This window comes from Cetorhinus maximus, chromosome 19 (genome assembly GCF_964194155.1).
Source record: "Cetorhinus maximus chromosome 19, sCetMax3.hap1.1, whole genome shotgun sequence".
In the NCBI taxonomy this organism is placed as follows: domain Eukaryota; kingdom Metazoa; phylum Chordata; class Chondrichthyes; order Lamniformes; family Cetorhinidae; genus Cetorhinus; species Cetorhinus maximus.
In genome coordinates this window covers 77620211-77641605 of record NC_135897.1, presented here as the reverse complement: position 1 = coordinate 77641605, position 21395 = coordinate 77620211, and the positions used below count along the sequence as shown (strand labels likewise).

The window sequence follows — 21395 nt, the reverse complement described above, 5'->3', positions numbered from 1 at the left end:
CAGAAATGTGATCGTTTTATCTTTCAGGTCATTCCAACCATAAAGATCAGGCATAAATTAAACTCTCACTTCGCTAGCAAGTATAAAAACAAAATACTTGGGTTAATTTCTAGAGATAGAATTAAAAGCAGAGAAGTTATGTTAAACTTGTATAGAAACTTTGTTAGATTGTACTTGGAATAATGTGAACAGTTCTGGTCCCCATGTTATAGAAAGAATGTAGAGGTACTGGAGAAGGTCCAAAGAAGATGTACTAGAATGATAACAGCACTGAGAGATTAAACCCAAAGACTGAACAGCTGGGGCTCCTTTCTCTAGAAAAGAGGAGACTGAGCAGGTGACCTTATAGATGTCTTCAATATTATGAAAGGGTAGACAGAGAAGTTGTTTCCACTTGAAGGCAAGGGCAGAGCAGAGGGCCATAAATGTCATATAGTCCCGACTAATTCGAATAGGGAATTCAGGTGAAATTTCTTCATCCAGAGAGTGATTAAAATGTGGATCTAGTTACCAAAGGGAGTAGTTGAGGAGAATAGCATAGATACATTCAAGGAGAAGCTAAGTGATCACATGAGAGAGAAAGCAGTAGAAGGATTTGCTAATGGGGTCAAATGAGAGGTGGAGGAAAGCTTGTGTGGAGGCTGTGCTGTCAATATTTTGTAATACCAAACAAGGCCAGAAAAGTGGGGGCCAAGTGAATGAGCTTTGGCAATTAAAAATTCCAAAAATATAGTTGTGAAATATAACAGTCACCAGCACATAAAATCCTGTTCTAAAAACGCAAGCATAGATAAAATGCATGGATTGCCATGTAGTTAGCTACCTGTCGCTTAGAAACTTCTTTGATCTCTTCAACATCCACAAGTCCAAGGTAGATATTCTAGAGATTAATGAGGAATGGTGTCAACAGAAATGGTAAATTCAAAAAAGAACAATTAACATTTTAATACAAGCCCTGTTCATGAACAAACTAGAGTAATGAAAGTAACTTTACAAAAAGATTACATTTAGCATTTATAAATACCTGGGGTTTGCAGACTTCTTTACTTTCTTCCTCAAGATCTACAAGTCCAAGAAAGATATTTTGGAGTTTAATGAGGAATGGGTCAGGGTAAACTGTCCAATCTTCCCATGCTCTAAAGCAACCCATCACTCTTTGCTGCAAAACAAATTGGAATACTTCAACATATTACTATCAATTAGAGCATCTAAAAGACTTTTCGGTAGCTAGCTGAATAAAATGCTGATTATAAAGGATAAAACTTACACTTGTAAGATTGTCAGTCTTTCTGCATCGTGTTACTAGGACAAAAACTTAAATACTATTTCCTGCATTTACACCTGCCCTACTATCCCCAAACTTGTATTGATTTCTCTTCCTACCATCCAAAGTGATTTGGACTTCCACTTTTATTTCTATTTACATTTTCTCAATAATTCAGTTTTCTTGTTCACTATCTGCCACCTTGTTCTTTTTACCCTCATTTTCATTCAATCTGCATCTTTTCATTTCCTTTGTTTCTTTTTTTCTCTCTCCATTCGATGTCAGCTTGTTTCTTTTTATTTCACTGCCTTCTCCATTGCAATATTAATTTCCTCAGTGTTATTTGCAAATAAGCTTTGGCTGATTCCTAATGCATTCAGAAGGTCCTTATGATCATTTGTTTCCTCAAGTTGAATTATTGTGGTGAGGTACAGTGTTGAGTACTAATTTCTCTACATCCTCATTCAAGTAGCCTTTATTCATGTTTAAGCCTAGACAGGGATCGCCAGAATCCGTAGCCCATTTAATCATGCGGCCCATAATAATTGTGCAAAATCCTTCCATAACCCTACATTCACACAGCCTTACTCTGTTGAATGGGCCACTGACTTGCAAGTAGAAATAGAAATCATGGTTGCTTTCCCCTCACTAACCCAAGGGTGCTGAAGCATATTGTACGGTCCCTATTGCAGACCTGGTTGACACTTTCTAATTTAGCACAGGCCAAGGTCAAACCCAATGCTATCCAGGTGGGTAGGGTTGCAAATCATTAGATAAACTTAATCAACCATCCAGGAGGGCCTTGCAATTATTGCTTAGCTACTTACTCTTGGATCCAAGTCCCTAAATACATCAGGAAATGACAGATGTAAAAAAAAAATAGCATGGATATCTGATCAGTGTCCTTCCTTACAATTTAACAGCTCTTGGCACAGCCTAAAGAATTGAATCCAAAAACTGTGCAATTATTGAAAGGGCTCGAGATAGCAACCTTAAAATTTTATGATCAAGGCCAAGTTATTAGAAATTTTTACTAGGAAGCTGAAACTTAAGTTGAAAGGTTTAACATAAGAGGTTTACAAACAGTTAAACCACACACACAATTAACTGTTGAGAAATTAGGTAAATAAAAAGGATCCAAAAGGGGAACCAGAGCAGCAACAACAAGCTATTTGGCAGGTTAAGTACATTACATAACCTAATCATTCATGACATTTCAAAATGACTATGACCAAAAAAGCAAATGGCTTCGAGAAATAATTACCTTGAAATTCTCAGACTGTAAGTGACCTTGTATTGACTTGTAGGTTGCATTAAGATTTGCAAATATCTGGCACAACTTAGATTCAAAACTGCAAGAGAAACATAAATAATAACTTGTGGAAAAACAAACTAAACATCCATGAAATATGCTTAATATGAAATGTTTAACATTATTTGTACACCAACTTGTATTTGTATGGCACCTTTAACAGGATAAAATGTCGCAGGCACATCACAGGACCTTTATGAACCAAAATTGCTCACAAACCATATAAAGCAGCAATAGGGCAGACAGCCAAAAGCTTGGTCAAAGACGTAGGATATAAGGAGCATCTTAAAGGAGGAAAGAGAGACAGAGGTGGAGAAACAGATGTCTAGGGAGGGAATTCCAGAGTTTAGTGCCTGGGCAGCTGAAGGTATGGCCACCAATGGTGAAGCAAATAAGATCAGGGATGCTCATGAGGCCAGAATTAGATGAGCGTAGATATCTTAGGGTTGTGGGGCTGACGGAGATTACAAGGATAGGGAGGGGCAAAGTGAGGTGACAAGGAGGATGAGAATTTTAAAATCGAGGCTGGGCTTGACCAGGAACCAATGTAGGTCAGTGAATATAGGTTGATGGGTGAATTGGATTTGGTGTAAATAAGGAAAGGCTGCAGAGTTTTGGATGACTTCAAATTTACAGAGGGTACTAAATAGGAGGCAAGCTGGGAGTGCATTGTTATGCCTATTTATTCCGAAGATGAGACATTTCAGCAGCATATGAGTTGAGTCAGTGGGAAGTTAGGTGAAGTTAGAGGTGGAAATAGGCTGCCTTAGTGATGGCACAAAAGTGTGGTTGGAAGCTCATCTCAGGATCAAATGTGACACCAAAGTTGCAAACAGTCTAGTTCAGCCCAGACAGCTGTCAGGGACAGGGTTGGAATCAGTAGCTAGGCAACAGGGTTTGTGTCGGGGACGAAGCAATGGCTTTGGTCTTTGTAATGTTCAGTTGAAAGTAATTTCTGCTCATCCTGCAAGGGATATCCAACAAGCAGTTTAATAATATGCAACTGTGCAGGAGTTGAGAGGTGGTTTTGAGGCAAAGCTGGGTGTTGTCAGGATACATGTGAAAACTAACAGTGTGTTTTCGGATTACATCACCGAAGGCTAGCATGTAGATGAGAAATAGAAGGGGACCAAGGATAGATCCTTGAAGAAACAAATGTGTAGACATACCATGAGGTGCAGTTAAATTCAATATCTTGGCAGGAATTCTGACCAACGATTTTAAAATCCTTCAACTGCTCAAATTCCCATTTTAAAATGTCTCCCTAGCGCCATAAATTTGTATTTTGAAGAATATGCCTCACACATCAAAAACAATAATACATTTTCGAGCCTGTGCAAAAGTTTGTTTTTGCACTAAGTGCCCTTGGCTTGAGAACAACTTTTAATGTATTGTGTAATGTGAAACAATTTGAGGTGTTCCATTTTTAATCATTCATTCAATATTCTCACATAGAATCTCTGTCTGTACTATTTGAACACAAACGCTTTAAAAAGTGCAAACATAAAATCACATTAAAAATTATGCAAAAATGAAATTAAGCCTGCACAATGCATAAATGCAGGTCCAATCATTAAACTGCATAAACAAAATGTGATGCTGACACTAATGCCGTAATAATACATGCACATACCTGAAAAAATTGATTAGTCTTAAACAATTTCCTGTGAAATTTCAAGTTTTTTTTTGCTACTGTAGATAAGTTTTTCCCCAATCCATTGGCAGTTCACCAGTTACACACGTTGTTATGCCCTCTTCTCCTCCAAGACCTTGCTTAATATCATCTTAAATGTTATCACAAAATTTTGGCTAAACATGTTTGTATGCCTATGAAAAAGCTTTCCCTTGATACTCAAATGTCAACAGAACTGCAGATTTGACTGCTGCAACTAAACTTCCTGCAAGTTGAGCACAAGATACACAGTATCTATTCAATAGACAAACCTGGCCTAACAATGTAAGTAGTGACAGATCTAACTATTGGATAAGTACTGTACCCCCAAAGTTAAAAGTCTGAACAAGACTAAAGGGCAATTTAATCCCTTGCAGGGTGAGCAGAAATTACTTCCAACTAAACATTACAAAGACCAAAGCCATTGCTTCGTCCCCGCCATAAACCCTGTTGCCTAGCTACTGATTCCAACCCTGTCCCTAACAGCTGTCTGGGCTGAACTAGACTGTTTGCAACTTTGGTGTCACATTTGATCCTGAGGTGAGCTTCCAACCACATTTTTGTGCCATCACTAAGGCCGCCTATTTCCACCTCTAACCTCACTTAACTTCCCACTGACTCAACTCATATGCTGCTGAAATGTCTCATCTTCGGAACAGATAGGCATAACAATGCACTCCTAGCTTGCCTCCCATTTTGTACCCTCTGTAAATTTGAAGTCATCCAAAACTCTGCAGCCTTTCCATATTTGCACCAAATCCAATTCGCCCATCAACCTATACTCACAGACAATCTAAATGGAAGCCCAGAAGGATTGTGCAACTGGTATTTATACCAATATTTTCATCTACGGATTACCAGAAAATACTCTCACATGGGTGAACTCCCTAATATTCCCTGCCTGCCAAATTCTTCCCCAATTTCAAAAGTATTCTAAAACATCCTCTTTTTGAATTATACTTTTGATAGCTTCTTTTCTGTCTTTTCCCCCCTGCTTGACATCCACTTTCCATCTTGTGTGTGTGAACAACAGTATAGAAATGTAAGATGTCATTACAATACTTTGAACAGGGCAAATCATGACAATATAACCGAGAAGTATAATTTCCCATTTAATTATTCACTAAGACACAAAATTGATAATTGGACAAAACATAAAATTGAGAAAGCATGAATACTTACAATTTTCTGTAGTACGAGGCATTTGCAACTTTAGCAGAAGAATTATACAATACATCTGACACCAAGTAAAGCCTGGCAATCTGGAATAAAAATGTGATTTCATTTTCAAAACGATTCGTTTGGTTTCAATTATACTGCTCTGGCACAAAACTTGACGGAAGGGCTAACAGACATTAATGCTCCCCTTCAATTTCCTGAAGCTGTTGAAAAAATGCATGAGGACAGGGACTAGAAAACTGTCTTACCCATCTATAATTTCTGGAACAGTTTAAACCATACTCTAACAATAATTCAATACATGTAAGAGGCAATCTACCTTATGGATTGTATTTAGTTTTTTTTTTAATCTCTTCAGATAAAATTATTACTACCAAACTGACCTTGCAAACAAGCAAGGCTCCAGATTACAATGGCTCCCAAATTAAACGTTACTGACTATTCCCAAAACCATAACTTTGGAGGCCAATTTTGTATCACAATTTTATCCACAAAATTCTAATATTCAGTTAAGAGCCAAGTAAATTGGTTCCAAGCAATATATAAAAAGTGTCTAAGTATAATGCAGGTGGAGCCAGTGATGAGAATTTAAAGATAGTAGTGCAAAAACCTTCCATTCAGGTGGCCAAAAACATTTGGTATATTACAAGTGGATTTTTCAAAAGGATTTCAGGATGATGTCATATCTAGTACAGTTGGATAGAACAAACCTTTTTGGGTAATGGAGTCTTCAATATGGACAAAGATTCTGCAATACATTCCACAATTTCTTCAGCAGCCTCAGCATGATTCAGGCAGAACACCATAGCATCACCAACGTCATTTTTACGTGGGGTCAGTCCCCGCAAGAGCTCCTCCAATTTATCCCTTTGGCTTAAATGAAACATTAAGTATCTTACACAATTATAACAAAATATATTCTTCTATATCTCCCCTTTAATTATTCACCAAGATATAATTGAAGAACAATTTTAAATAAAATTTGCATGTCAAGTCTTTTGATAATTATCAATTGTCAGAAATCAATGGTTATTTGTGGTCAATTGAATCTGAAGAATTAACAATTTCCAATGGCCAATAATGCAGATTTATTATGGCACATTAAAAATGCATATTTGAACCAAGCAGCTGTTTCAGCATTCCAAGGAAATTACATTTCATACATCATTTCAAGGTACTGCTTCTCTTCAAGCTACCTAGATATCGACTTGATATAATTTGACAGGCAGCAACCCATTGGCACAATCCCCCCTTAATTTAGCTGCTTGGTCAAAGTTGCCTGGCAGTTCAAGTTTTAAACACTAAATTCTCACTTGGCTGCATTATTTGTTGCTTAATTCAAATGATTGGATAATTAAATATTTTTAAGCACAAAAAGTGACCAAATTATCAGGAATACATAGCTTTGGCTTAACTAAATCATGCAGAAAATATAAACTTCTATCCACTGACTAACTGATTTCCCAACTCATTAGTCACAGACTGAGGAGTAGGTTGGGCAGTGTTTTCAACAAAGCCGAATGAAGGGGAAGGCAGATCTGTAAAAAGGCTTGGAAATGGAGAGGGTCCAATGGAAGCGAGCTTGTGAGCTCAAGACTGAAGTTCAGGTGGCAACAGAATAACCGCGTTGGAAGCAGGCATCCTGAGGAAGCAAATGACAGAATCCACACTGCCAGAGTGGCAGGGCAATGAGCCAGCACAGTGACTAGGTTACAAACAAAATACTGTAAACGCTGGAGGTCTGAAATAAAAACAAAAAATACTGGAAACACTCAGCGGATCAAGTAGCGTCTGATAAGAGAGTTAACATTTCAGGTTGTTGACCTTTCTTCAGAACTGAGATTGGAGTTTTAACAGCTTATAAACAGATACAAAACCGGGGAGGGATGATGGCAGTAGGGAAAAGAACGAAAGGGAATATCAGAGATAAGGTGGATAGCAGGAGTGATTAAATGTTAACGGATATGGTGGCAAAGGCAGAACAAGCCTTGCAGCACCACTCTTATAATTTGAGTCCTTCCTACCACCCTATTACAGACCTTCCTTTTTGTTCTTACCTCACTTCTCCCTAACTCTGTAACTTGCTTATAAAATTTTAAATCTCTAAATTCTTCCAACAGAAGATCAACTTGAAGCATAAACTCAGGTTCTCTCTGCACAGATGCTGCTTGACATGCAGTGTGTCGATAGTATTTTCTGTTTTCATTTTTGAAGAGCAGAAAATTTAGGTAACGAAACATTAAGATGAGTACAGGATAGGGACAAGGCATGCTTAAAACCAAAAGAAAAGGAAGTGAAGGGCCGAGGTGGAAGACAGCAGGAGCCAGGCTGGAATATTCAAGGTAAGCATCTGCAGCAGAACTGGAACTGTGTCTAGTATGGAAGTTAAAGTGGGAATTATCTGGCAATCAATAATGAGCTGCAATGATTTGATTGGTCCATTTTGTGACAAAGTTTGTATAAGCCAATATAAAAATGTCACACAGACATAAAACAAACTGTAAAACACAAGAAACATGTAGCACAGGAACTTGACTTGAATAAAATATTGACTAGTTACTTGTCTCTATATCAAAAACAATGCAATGATTCAATAGTTTGTAATATTCTCTCATCCACATTTTCTAAAAATTCTGAGGAACTTTAGCAGCTGTTTTACAACGTGGTAAATAAACCATAAAAAGTTTTCCATAAAATTATTAAAAAGGGTAACTTACTCTTCTTTCAACTGCCCCTTCTTCACATTCTCCTCAACACGTGATTCTGTTTCTTCTAATATTTCTTGTAGGTATGGGTTTAGAGGTGGCGGTCGCCAAAATGAACCATTCTTGAACATGCGGAAATCCACAGTTCGCCACTTGGTTGGTGAATCTCCCTGTTACACAAATAGCATTTTGTAAAGATCAGTACGATGGAGCCTTCATTTGTAAATATTTAATATTTCCATAAGTGTTAAACTCATACCTGTAGTATTGAATACAATTTCCATCTGTAATAAACATGGGCAGGGCTTTGATTCTCAAAAAGGAATCTGAAAAAAATAGGACAGTATTTCTTATAAACCCCCTGCATGCTGAAGTAACTCAAAAAATGTCTTTTTCTTCAATTATTTTGTTTAAGCAAATGATAAATAATTCACTGATATTAAATTAAATAAAAACCTGAACATGGGGTTGCTAATTTCTCTGTTCATAATCATGGCTTCGAACATTGGTCCTTCACGCACCACAAATTCGATCATCCGATGAATAACACATAGCAAGTTCCTAAACAAAACAAAATCAAGATATGCCATTCACAAAGAGAACACCATCTCAACAAGCTAAAGAGCCAATCCATATAATAAATGACTTACTATAAAACACAGCAGGTAGGTACTTTGCGTTAACAAACTTAGCAATTTAAGCAGCGTTTTAATTGCTTTTGGTAACCAACTGGGGCGCAAAATGGTAACCTTCTGTTCCACACATAAAAAAACCATATTTTCATTTGCAAAGCCAAAATGTATCTGGTCCATTCTCCAATTTTGTTCTTGAAAAATAGTTCTGAACTATGTTTTGCCCATATATCATCCATAGCTCACTCGAAAAGACTTTACCAATCATTATCAGTGAAGTTAACTTTACTATTTTTAATCAGACGTCTTTCTAGGCAATAAGTGTTAAATTTAAGTTCTTTTTAAACATACAGATCAATGAATGGTGCCGAGTATTCAACTATCCAAAATATATTGAACAGAAAAGTTAATGGGATCATGTTGCCCATATGCTATGGTTAAATGATAACTTATAGTTTATATGCATTACTTTCCAGGCTTTGATGGTAAGTAAAAGACACAACAGATTTAAAAAAACATAAAAAGCAAGATAATGCTCCTAAACAGGCAAGTTTTGAAACTGTAACAAGGTTTCTGAATAGTTTACAGCATCTCTAATAAATTCAACTTGCACAATGCAAGTTTAAGAGAATTTTATTTATATGACCACGTCATTCAAGTTGATATGATTTTACTGTTCAACTTAATGGAGATGTCTTTGCCTATGGTCAATCTATTAAATAAACACTGTTCAACAGCAACTATTCTGGTATCCCATTGGTGGAGTTTTACTATGGCTGATTTAACAATTTTAGCTTATCTCATAGCTTCTAAAACAATGTTCAGAATAAGTCTCCCACCATCAGGTCATTTGCAGGTACAAGAGCTGCTTAAATATCAGTGGCCGCCTCCTTTAAATTGCTGTTCCAATAAGCCAAATGGCCAGCACTAATCAATTTGATCACCAACTGGCTTTTTGCAAGCTCAGGTTTGAACCTATTTTAGATAGGTGGTTACTGATCATACTTCCATAACCTTTATAGAGATGAATAACACCAGTGTATGAGCCTGAGAAACAATGCATATTCTGTAAGCTTGATTACAGACCTAGAACACCATTGGGAGAGATCGCTACTGCCTCACTGAGAATATTTTAGTGTGTTTCTTAAATGTGATCACTTATTATAGCTAACTACCATTCATAGCAAATTTAAAGCTGATCCACCATCAGCACTGCAGCATTATTTAATTTTTTTAAAAATCAGAAATTACAGTACAGAAGGCCATTCAACCCATCATGCCTAGGCCAATACTTCAACTTGAGCTGTCTACTCATCACAATTTCCTTGCCTTTCCATATCCTTTTATAGTTTTCCTATTCAAATTCTTCCACTTTTAAATCTGTGTCCATCTCAATAGTAACTTGCGCCAAAGCATGCCACTTTTTAAAAGAATTCCTGTGAAGAATTTTTATTCCATCGTCCCACCCGTCATTCTATGGCTACTCTCCTGCCACAGGAAAAATTGCCCCCTCATTCTAGGATAAAATGCTCTAATTTTAAAAATTGTAGTTGCCATTCAGGTTAAACTTGTAATTGAAGCAGCCAGCTAGTCAATACTTGAGTTGTAATATATTGTACATCGTGCATTCCAAAGTTCAATTCTCAAACATATATCACTCAAGGCTGCTTTTTTTTTTTTACACATATAACGTACTCTTTGAACCACTGAGCAAGCGTAACTTAAGTTCATTCTTACAAACAGAATCTCCCAGTTACAGATTAGTCTGAACTGTGATCATTTACAGAAAGGGAGACACTATCACTGACACAATCAAGAGCTGATTCAGTCTAGAGGCAAAGAGTTTAAAGACTACAAAATTAAAAGTGGGCTTTTCAGAGCTAATTCAATTATTGAACTTCTTTATGCTACAGAGCAGCAAATTTCAAAAATAAAACATTCAGCATCAGCTCTGACAAGCCTACATATCTAAAAATACTAAATTCCGCCCTTCTAGGTTAACAAGATGTGGAATATTAAGTCCCATCTCGGAGGTGGCAGGCACGGTCTAGCACCAGAGAAATCAATAAAATAGAAGCTCCTGCTTACTTACACAAATGCAATGGCTTGTTAAGGGCATACAAAAGCCTGCTAGACTGGGGCGATGAAAATAGAGTATGTTTCTAACCACCACTCTTTTCAATCCCATGCTGACAGTGCACTTGCTACCCTCTTATCTTTGTGTTATATAATCAATTTTCATTCCAGTTGTCAGGAGCACAGTTCCATGATTAGTATTGCTCTTCACCAGGATCCCAGGGGAAGGATCACTGCATATCAGCCTTTCCTTCCAAGATGGAATAATTTGTGGAGGCATGAGACTACCTGGTGGGTGAGCCAACAGAACTCACTAAGAGAAAAAGTTACAACAGTAAAAAAACTAAGAACTCACTACTGCAAACTCCTGAGCAAGGTACCTACTATTTGAGGTAGACTGCAAAAGTTAACATGCAAGTATATGGCCAAAATAATTGGGGGAAATACAAGGCTGCCACCCCATAACTCTATACTCCCCTCAAAAATTATAATTCTGTATAACCTCATCAGTGCCATTTATATGAAGAAATTTTATATTTACTGCACAATGAAAAATACTCCATCCCCTCTTTAAAATATATTTAAAAGCAGGGTAATTAAAAAGTATCTGATATGACTACCCTTCCTGTTGAGCTCTACCTGAAGCCTCTCATTCTGATAAAGAATATACGGAGAATCTACTCAGTTGGTGCCAGTTACAGGCTCAGTTAAGAGGGGTAGGCACATCTCGGTATCCAAGACTCCAAGCTAAGGCACTTTGTAGTTCACCACCAACCAAGTACATTGCCGAACTCAGTCTGTCCTGAACTATAAAATAATGAAAACTGCTACAGGATCCGCAAAAGCCTGTCCAGCCCCTGCTGAACTGATTGACTACACATGCTGATTGAGTCCATAGCTCCTGTTAGCTGGGTGGTTTCTGGCAACTTTTCAGTTCAAAGCTGAGGAGGCCCATGAGAAGGTAGAGGGAAAAATTAAATTTCCATCCCTTTTTAACAAAAAAAACATCGTGGAAAAAGGAAGTATATTTTTGCTTTTAAACCTCAAAAAATCGTCATATCCCATCAATTTATACACTGCTTGGATATTATTTGTAAAAGTTAAAAACAAATTAATTTTTAGTCCAGTTAGTTACATGCATAACTATTATGTTGGGCAGAAAAACGTCATATAGTTCAATAATTAAGTAATCTATTCAGGGACTCAGAAATAGAAATAAAAAAGCAAAGAATACCAAACTTTTGCAACACAAATAAAAATGCGTCAGACATTATAAAAATTGGCTCATTCCTAACAATTGAAAACATCAACTATACAGGTCAATACACTAAATATAAAGAACCTTCTCCTATGTTAGATGAACTAAATTTTCACCTCAGTCAAAATATTACCACATTATTTGCCCCCTGTTTACATGCATCACACAGGAGCCCCAACCTAATTATTTTCAAATAAATGTTTTTCAACCCATGGGGTGGGGGGGAAGAAAGGAGAAGAAACATATTTCCAAGTTAGGATGGTGAGTGGCTTGGAGGGGAACCTCCAGATGGTGGTGCTCCTATCTGTCTACTGCCCTTGTCCTTCTAGATGGTAGTGGTTGTGGGTTTGGAAGGTGCTGTCTAAGGAGGCTTGGTGCTGTTTAAGGAGGCTGCAATGCATCTTTAGTGCCGGAGGGAGTGAATGCTTGTGGATGGGGTGCCAATCAAGCAGGCTGCTTTATCCTAGATGGCGCCAAGCTTCTTGAGTGTTGTTGGAGCTGCACTCATCCAGGCAAGTGGGGAGTATTCCATCACACTCCTGACTTGTGCCTTGTAGATGGTGGACAGACTTTGGGGAGTCAGGAGGTGAGTTACTCGTTGCAGGATTCCTAGCCTCAGATCTGCTCTTGTAGCCACAGTGTTTATATGGCTAGTCCAGTGCAGTTTCTGGTCAATGGTAACCCCGAAGATGTTGATAGTGGGGAACTCAGTGATGGAAATGCCACTAAATATCAAGGGGCGATGGTTAAGATTCTCTCTTGTTGGAGACAGTCATTGCCTGGCACTTGTGTGGCATGGATGCTACTTGCCACTTGTCAGCCCAAGGTTGGATATTGTCCAGATCTCACTGCATTTGGACATGGAGTGCTTCAGTATCTGAGTCGTTGCAAATGGTGAACATTGTGCAATCATCAGCGAACATCCCCACTTCTGACCTTATGATGGCAGGAGGGTTATTGATAAAGCAGCTGAAGATGGTTAGGCTGAGGACTCTACCCTGAGGAACTCCTGCAGTGATATCCTGGAACTGAGATGGTTGACCTCCAACAACCAAAATCATCTTCCTTTGTGCTAGCTATGACTCCAACCAGCAGAGAGTTAACCCCCCACCGATTCCCACTGACTCAAGTTTTGCTAGGGCTACTTGATGCCACACTCGGCCAAATGCTGCCTTGATGTCAAGGACAATCACTTTCGCCTCACATCTGGAGTTCCGTCCTTTTGTCCATGTTTGAACCATGTAACAAGGTCAGGAGCTGAGTGGCCCTGGCAGAACCCAATCTGAGCATCAGTGAGCAGGTTATTGCTAAGCATTGATAGCACTGTTGATGACCCCTTCCATGACCTTACTGCTGATGATGGAGAGCAGACTGACAGGACGGTAACTGGCCGGGGTGGATTTGTCCTGTTTTTTGTGTGAAGGACAAACCTGGGCAATTTTCCACATTGCCAGGTAGATGCCAGTGTTGTAGCTGTACTGGAACAGCTTGGCTAAGAGCGCAGCAAGTTCTGGAGCTTATGTCTTCAGTACTGTTGATGGAATGTTGTCAGGGCCCATAGCCTTTGCAGTAAGCAGTGCCTTCAGCCGTTTCTTGATACCACGTGGAGTGAATCGAATTGGCTGAAGATTGGCATCTATAACGCTGGGGACCTCCGGGGGAGGCCAAGATGGGTCATCCACTCAGCACTTATGTCTGACGATGGTTGCTATGCTGGGCTCCCCCATCATTGAGGACAGGGATATCTGTGGAGCCTCTTCCTCCAGTTAGTTGTTTAATTGTCCACCACCATTCACAACTGGATGTGGCAAGACTGCAGAGCTTAGATCTGATTCGTTGGTTGTGGAATCATTTGGCTCTGTCTATCATTTGCTGCATACGCTATTTGGCATGCAAGTAGTCCTGTGTTGCAGCTTCACCAGGTTGACACCTTATTTTATTTTTAGGTATGCCTGGCGCTGCTGTTGGTATGCTCTCCTGCACCTTTCTTTGAACCAGGGTTGATCCCTTGGGTTGGTGGTAATGGTAGAGTGGGGGATATGCTGGGCCATGAGATTACAGATTGTGGTTGACTACAATTCTGCTGCTGCTGATGGCTCACAGTGCCTCATGGTCGCCCAGTCTTGAGTTGCTAGATCTGTTAGAAGTCTATCCCATTTAGCACGGTGGTAGTATCACACAACACGATTGATGGAGGGTATCTTCAACCTGCGGACGACCTTCGTCTCCACAAGTACTGTGCGATGGTCATTCCTACCGATACTACCATGGACAGATGCATCTGCGGCAGGCAGGTTGGTGATGATGAGGTCAAGTATGTTTTTCCTTCCTGCTGGTTCCCTCACCACCTGCCGCAGGCCCAGTCTAGTAGCTATGTCCTTGAGGACTCAGCCAGCTCGGTCAGCAGTGGTGCTGGCTTGTATAATTTTAAACAGAAACACCTTATTCAAAACTCTTCTCTCAAAACTAGCATGGCAGAGAAAACCTTGTATGTTAAATATCACACATCTAGTTAAGAAGTTTAGGACCCTGACACTAAAACCATATCTGTGCAATGACAGTTTCAGTCCACTTCATCATTTTCAATTTTAGATTTAAAAAAAAAGTGCCCAGGTACATACATACGACCATACAAATTAGGAGTAGGCCATTCGCTCCTCAAGCCTGCTCTGCCATTTGATAAGATCATCAACGATCCAGTTGTGGTCTCAATTCGACCTCCCTGCCTATCCCCCATAACCAATGATTCCCTTGTCTATCAAAAAGCTATCTACCTCGGCCTTGAATAAATTCAATGACACTTCCTCCACTGCTTTCTGGACAAGAGAATTCCACAGACTAATGACCCTCAGAGAAAAAATTCTCCTCCTCTCGGTCTTGAAAGGGAGGCCCTCTTATTCGTGTCCCCTTGTCTCTCCCAGAAGAGTAAACATCCCTCACTGCATCCACCCTGTCAAGTGTTCTTAGGATCTTATACATTTCAATAAGATCATCTCTCATTCTTCTCAACTCCAACAGATACAGGCCCAACCTGTTCAACCTTTCCTCATAAGACAACCCCTTCATCGCAGGAATCAAATGAGTGAACCTTCTCTGCACAATTTCTAATGCAATTATATCCTTTCTTAAATAAGGAGACCAAAACTGTACACAGTATAATATATTTCTTCTATCAGATACCTTAAGTCTCGTTTTGTCTGGATCTTTTTGTTGGGGGTGAGAGGGGGTTCTGATGGCAGTGAGGGGAGGGGAGGAATTGCTGTACCTGAGAACCTAAGTACTTGTCCAAACTCATTCCAACCACACCATGCCCAAGTTGATTTAATGAAACATGAAAGTGTCTATGAACTACCATGTTGCTCTGAAAAGTAGTCAATATAAAAGAAACATTTATCAAACCATTTTTATTCATTGATGTTGCTTATTACTTGTAGATCATTATCCATTTTTTGTTGGCCATGAACACATCAAATCTACACTGTATATGATTTTAATGCTTGGAAGACGTAGCATCATTTTTAAAATGAAACAGAAGTGTGTTGTTAGTATTGTAATCAGGTGAGAAACATCCAGCACCTTCAGTGTGCTTCTCAAGTTAGTAATTTTCAGGACAGGAAATCACCATTAGGGAGCAGGAACAAGGACGCGTGTGGAGAGTTTAGCATTCTCTTCCATTCATAAAAGGGCAAAAATTGGTTGAAAGCTACAATTTAATTGAAAAAGATGGCAGCAGGATCATAAAATGTGATAAATATTGGGGTCAATATGATTGAAAGATTTCCTGGTGCAACAAGGACTTTTCATCTAGTAAGAAAATAAGAAAATTGTCAAAAGGTACATTGTGCAGATTTTGTTTTTCTGAAACTGAAATCCTAACTATGCTAGCCAACAAATAAAGGATTTTTATTAAAAAAAACAATTCAACTAGAGTCAATGAAGCTGATCGTACCAATGACTCTTCAAAATCTGAATACTTTCCCAATCCATTCCATGGTGCTTTGTTCAGGTCCCTCGCTGCAACAGGCAGTTCAGCTTGTGCTGCTCACCACGGCCAAGGTCAAACGTCATGAAGAGTGTATTTAAAAGATCAGTGCCCATCACATGGTCAAATTTTGGTGATGGTCTTTGCTAAGAATTTTGATGAATGTACATTGCAAGGCAAAGTTCTGATTCAGTTGAGCAAGGGAACACGACTACAGGTTCCTCTGCACTACCTTTTTACACTCTTGCCCCAAAACAGGCAAAACCAGATATACAAAGCAAAAACATACTACTTATTCTCTGAAAACAATTAAGTTACAGTATAAAACTGTGGACCAAAACATATTCTGCATTCCAAATACCTGAGCCTTCAACTTGCATACTTCAATGTAGACATAGATCTCCTACGCTTTATCCAATTAGCCAAAGACTGATAGCAAGTAGTTACTTCAGACATAGACCTAATTTCTCAGTTATCCAAATAACACTGTAACCAGTCTAACCTACTTATGATCAAATTGTATAATGGACCAATTGATGTTAAATTGAAGTTAGAGATGCTTTAAAATTGCCAATGGCCACAATGCAATTGTAACTATTTACTGAAGGTGCTTCAAAACCAGCGTGTTAGTTTAAAAGCTCAATTCCAAAATTTTATAACCAATATCATAGCCAGCTAAATTGAATTCAACTACACAGTTAATATTGTAACATGGTTGTTAAATAGAAGCCTTCAATAAATTCTGCTCCATTTCCCATCAAGACAGCAATCACTATGCAGAGTACACCACAGTAACCACATCTGTTTCAATTTTGACTTGATTAAGGTACTCTGATTAAATACATTTAAGCCCAGCCAGCTGGTGCTTACAAAGCACAATCAATTGGAATATCTCAAATGCATGTTAAACAAACTATTGAGCAGCCAACTCGCTAAAGTTACTTTGTAATTCTCTACAAGTTTATGTTAGGTTTACCAGCAGCTTGCAAGCACCTTTAAGAAAACATAGATTTTTTTTTAAATTTCAGGATTAAACATTCAAAATTTCAAACTAAAACAGAGCTTTGCATCTAACTGCTGAAAAATTCAACCCACCCAGACACAACTGCTATGACTGACATCAATTACAGACTGTACACAGTGAACCCAAATCCATACAGCTCTATTGTAAACACAAATGCTCCATTTTTATAAGGCAGCTTAAATGTATGGCAACATTAATTTCACACCTTCACTGCATCATATTAAAACAGAGCATAAGACAGGCAAGATTCAAAAAGGGACAAACCAGTATTATCACTAAATAATTTAAATTGTGGCCAATTTGGCATAAGCATGGAAAACTGTAACCAATAGAAAACAACAATTTTGTACACACATCCCGTAGCTTAGGGAAAGTATTGAACTTTCCAATTTAACATTATGATACACTGCAAACTAGCATATTGAGAAATTCTGTAACACAAAAACTCTCATGTTTACGAAACCTGTAAGCAGCTACGAAAGTGTAGCCCCAAACATTCAAGGGAACCGTTGCTCAGCTATCCAGAAACTTAGCCCAAAGCCCATGATTCATGAGAGAAGTCAATTTAAACAAGGGACACTGTCCACTATCAGCAGCAATGAAAAATGAATGAAGAAACGTGTACCTTTCTGTTGGGATAACCACTTTGACTATGGCGTGCGACAGAGTCTGTATATGAAGTCACATCAGATAATAAAGATAGGATATATGAGTATTGGCAACTTAAGCAGCAAGTACACAAAAAATATAAACATATGCATTTTAAAAACCTTCAAGAAGCCAACATTTATACTGTTATAAATAACTCTTATCAAATCAAAAGGTACAAGCATGTATTTAATTCAACTGAAATATGCTAATATAGAAAAGCAGGGATAGAAATAACTGTAGATATTTGTCTTGACTATGGCAATGGAATTAGAGCTAGGACAAACCTCAGACGAGAAATTTTTCATGTAGGAACCTTACCTGGTGGTTATAGGGTAATTTACATTTTACAGCATATCCAAAGAATATTAAATAGTGAGGTACACTTAGTTATTTTGATGTACAAAAGGCAAGTCACATGCATCTGGGTTATGACTGTACCATGTTAACATGTGAACATAAGAGTGCTCGACTTGGAAGTGGTGGGATACACGTAATTCAACTTGTGACATCAAGAAGCATGCAATCCACTCACTCTTGAGGCTTATAGGTTACATCTTCTTGAGAACAGTCACATCCTACATATCCCATCCCCCTCTCCTCTTCTCCACCACCCCTTGGAAGTATGGCACAACCTAGCACTGCCAGTTATATTTAAAAACTAATTAATTTTAAATGAAGCTCATGCATAGGCCAACACTAATATATAGAAAACCTTAAGTGCCCAATTAATAATCTTACACATTGTCCCAGACCTAATGCACAAAGCAAGTCTAAAGACAAATATATTTAAACAGCTAAAAACAAATCTACAAAGTCAACAGGGAAAAACTTTGGGAAACCAATATACAGCTTTCCGTTTAATATTGCGATATTGAATTTCTTACAGGAATGCAACATTTAACTTTAATACGATTAATTCAATATTAAAATATATCTTCCTAACAAATGCTTGGAATTGGATATAACCTGTTTATTATTAACTTGTGAAAATTATCTACTACAATTCAAAAAAAGGCTTTAGACTTTGTGGACAGAGGTGTCATGAGTTAAGAAAAAGTATAAAAGAACATCCAACTTCACAAATTGCAGCAACTAGATCATCCTCCTCCCACCACCTATTCTTCCATTTACAGCCTCTTTTTTGCTTTGAGGAGCTTACATTGGAGTTTTGCTTCTTGTCTAGCAACTGCACAGAACCATTCCCACGAAAGGCAAACATTTTTTAAGCTAATCCATCACTGCAGTGAAGGGGTTTCTACCAACAACTACTGAATACAAACTATGTTGATTGTCTGCACTCCAGGTCAAGAGAAAGGAATACCACATTGTAGTAGCATGTTCTACTTGGAACAACTGAATTTAGGAAAAAAGCTTAAAATCAGGCCGTGCACATCAAACTTACAAACTAGCACAGATGTGTTGCGGGAGTCATCAACAGCTTTTTCAATGAAGATGGCTAGCTGACGTAATTGAACCTCTGCCAGATATTGAGAGGCAGAAGTGGCAGGACGTGGGGATAAGAATATGAAAATGAAGGACAGTCTTGGATTTTTAAAAGCTACAAAGCTTTCTGCCTCATGGGAGGATTTAAAACATAAATAGAAATTATATGGTAATCATTTAAATAATTGGCCCTTCCTTACTGAAGGATAGATTTCAATCTTAAGAAACACTACTTAAGATAAATATATTCTGCTGGTACTATGAAGGCTTCAAAGTCAGCTCAAGAAAGAAGAGTTTGGGTTATGGGGCTAGAGGTTTGCTCAATTGTCTTTTGCTGAGTACAGAGAAACTTTGCAAATCTCCCTCAGGGGTATGGACAGAATCCATAATAGGGCAAATTGTGCATGGTCTGTGGACAGAATGGGCTTGATGAGTTGAATGGTCTTTTTCATTCCCTCTTTTTAAGTTCCTATATTCTCTTATTTTGCAGTTTTGAATAAATATTTAAGTGTTATATAAATGCATACTTCTCCCTTGCCCATTGAAAGGTATGGAAAGAAGTTTAAATAAAAAGTCCCTTGAAGATAAGGCTTGTATCAGAAATATATCTGAGCCAGTTTACAGGTTTCAGCTGTTATACCTAGCTGTAATAACGACTCTCCCATTTTAAAAGTTTTGCAGCAATTGATGCCACATTTGGTTTAAACATCAATATAAAAAGTTGATTTCTATCCCTGAAGAAACGTGAGCAAGTTTATGGCAACTAATACAGAAGACATATCTAAGAAAAACCTGTCACGTTGCACAGTTCCCCATATAATTTGTTTTTATTAAAAATTCTACACTAAAACCACAATATGCAAATGCACAGTTCAAATGCAGCGACTTCTATTCAGACAGCATCCTCACCTCGGCTTTTTAAATTACCTTTTCAAAGTCATCTTGATTTTTCGGTGGCATCACTGGAGTTGTGGGGTTCTTTAGCCTCTCTCGTGGTTGGGCATTGAAAGGTAAGCCAGATGGGGGGGGTGGTAGGGTCAACTCCATCATAGCAGGTGGAATATAAATTGGGTGAGGTGGAATGGGCACAGCCTTACCCCAGCCCAGCTTCATTTCAAATTCCATAATTATCTTACCTAAAAGAGATCAAATTTTTGAATTAAAGTATGGATGCAGTACTAGGTGCTTTCAACTTCAAACTGAACAGCATTTTTTTGTTTTAATTTGAAGGTGTGTCTAACCTATTTTTAAAAGATATCTTTCTTTCCTACCCTTGTATTCTCTCCTTGCATCTGCAGTTGAAGAAGAATGATGGCAAATTGTTCTTTGCAATTCTATCAATACTCTAAAACCAGTTCTTAGGAAGTAAAATACTTTTACTTCCTCCCTTTGGTTAAGCAGCCAACCTCCAACCACTGCAAGCTTTACAACTTTAACTTTACACTAAGAGTATTGCTCCATTGTAGGTGACCTCTGGCATCTGGGACTGCCTCATCTCTGTGGGTTGCAGTGGAGTAGTCCAGCTTTTCAGAGCAATGTGCGCATCCATGCATCATAACCAGCAAGTCCACTGCATACAATCCAATTGTTTGAATCAGCTAGAACCCTGATTGCACATCATGCCCATTCTGAATGCACTTTTTGAAGCTACCATTTCCACCTCCTTCAGCTCTGCCTGTTTTTCTTTTTCTCTTCACTATAGGATCCTCCATTTCTGTGCTCCTCACCCTTGTCCTTCACTCTTTTGGTATATATATTTTCTCCGCTTATTCCATTTTTACTTTTATTTCTCGTTTATCTCTGCAACCATAGATAAGGGCTCAGGAAAGCATGCTTAAAGCCAAAGCATGACCAGCACATCTGGAATATAATGGCAGGATAATTGCAATGTTGCGGGTACTCTAAGAGACCTTAGATTTCAAACTTTCTACACCCCATTGTTTTTTTTTCATTCGTGGGATGTGGGTGTCACTGGCCAAGCCAGCATTTTTTTTTAAAAAAAGTTGTTAGCACATGACCATAGTGTGTGAGCCTTCTCAAGGACTCTGTTGGATTGCTCCAAGGTAGGCTGGGAAAGCCCTAACAGAAACATCTCTTGCTTCCCATACAGAGCGCAATGAGTGAGGATAACTCCATTAATGAAAGCAGTCAACTTTAGAACAACCTGCTGACAGAAATGGCTGATCTTCTGCCAGAC

General features: G+C 38.4%; 1 protein-coding gene across 5 annotated transcripts in view; it reads right to left on the bottom strand.

Moving 5' to 3' along the window:
• The window catches only part of u2surp (U2 snRNP-associated SURP domain containing), a 76720-nt gene that overhangs the window by 18158 nt on the left and 37167 nt on the right, over positions 1-21395 (bottom strand). For 4 of the 5 annotated variants that reach the window (XR_013579626.1, XM_078564220.1, XM_078564218.1 and 1 more), the window contains exons 11-20: positions 20126-20334; positions 17730-17773; positions 8589-8693; positions 8392-8458; positions 8145-8302; positions 6138-6300; positions 5431-5510; positions 2529-2616; positions 1025-1159; positions 824-880 (exon numbers count right to left, since the gene is read on the bottom strand). Coding sequence is in view for 4 of the 5 variants with exons in the window: in XM_078564220.1 (XP_078420346.1) it covers positions 824-880; positions 1025-1159; positions 2529-2616; positions 5431-5510; positions 6138-6300; positions 8145-8302; positions 8392-8458; positions 8589-8693; positions 17730-17773; positions 20126-20334 (1106 nt within the window). In the remaining variant the exon portion in view is untranslated. The remainder of the gene's footprint in view (positions 1-823; positions 881-1024; positions 1160-2528; positions 2617-5430; positions 5511-6137; positions 6301-8144; positions 8303-8391; positions 8459-8588; positions 8694-17729; positions 17774-20125; positions 20335-21395) is intronic. The other variant, XM_078564221.1, reaches the window with a different exon arrangement.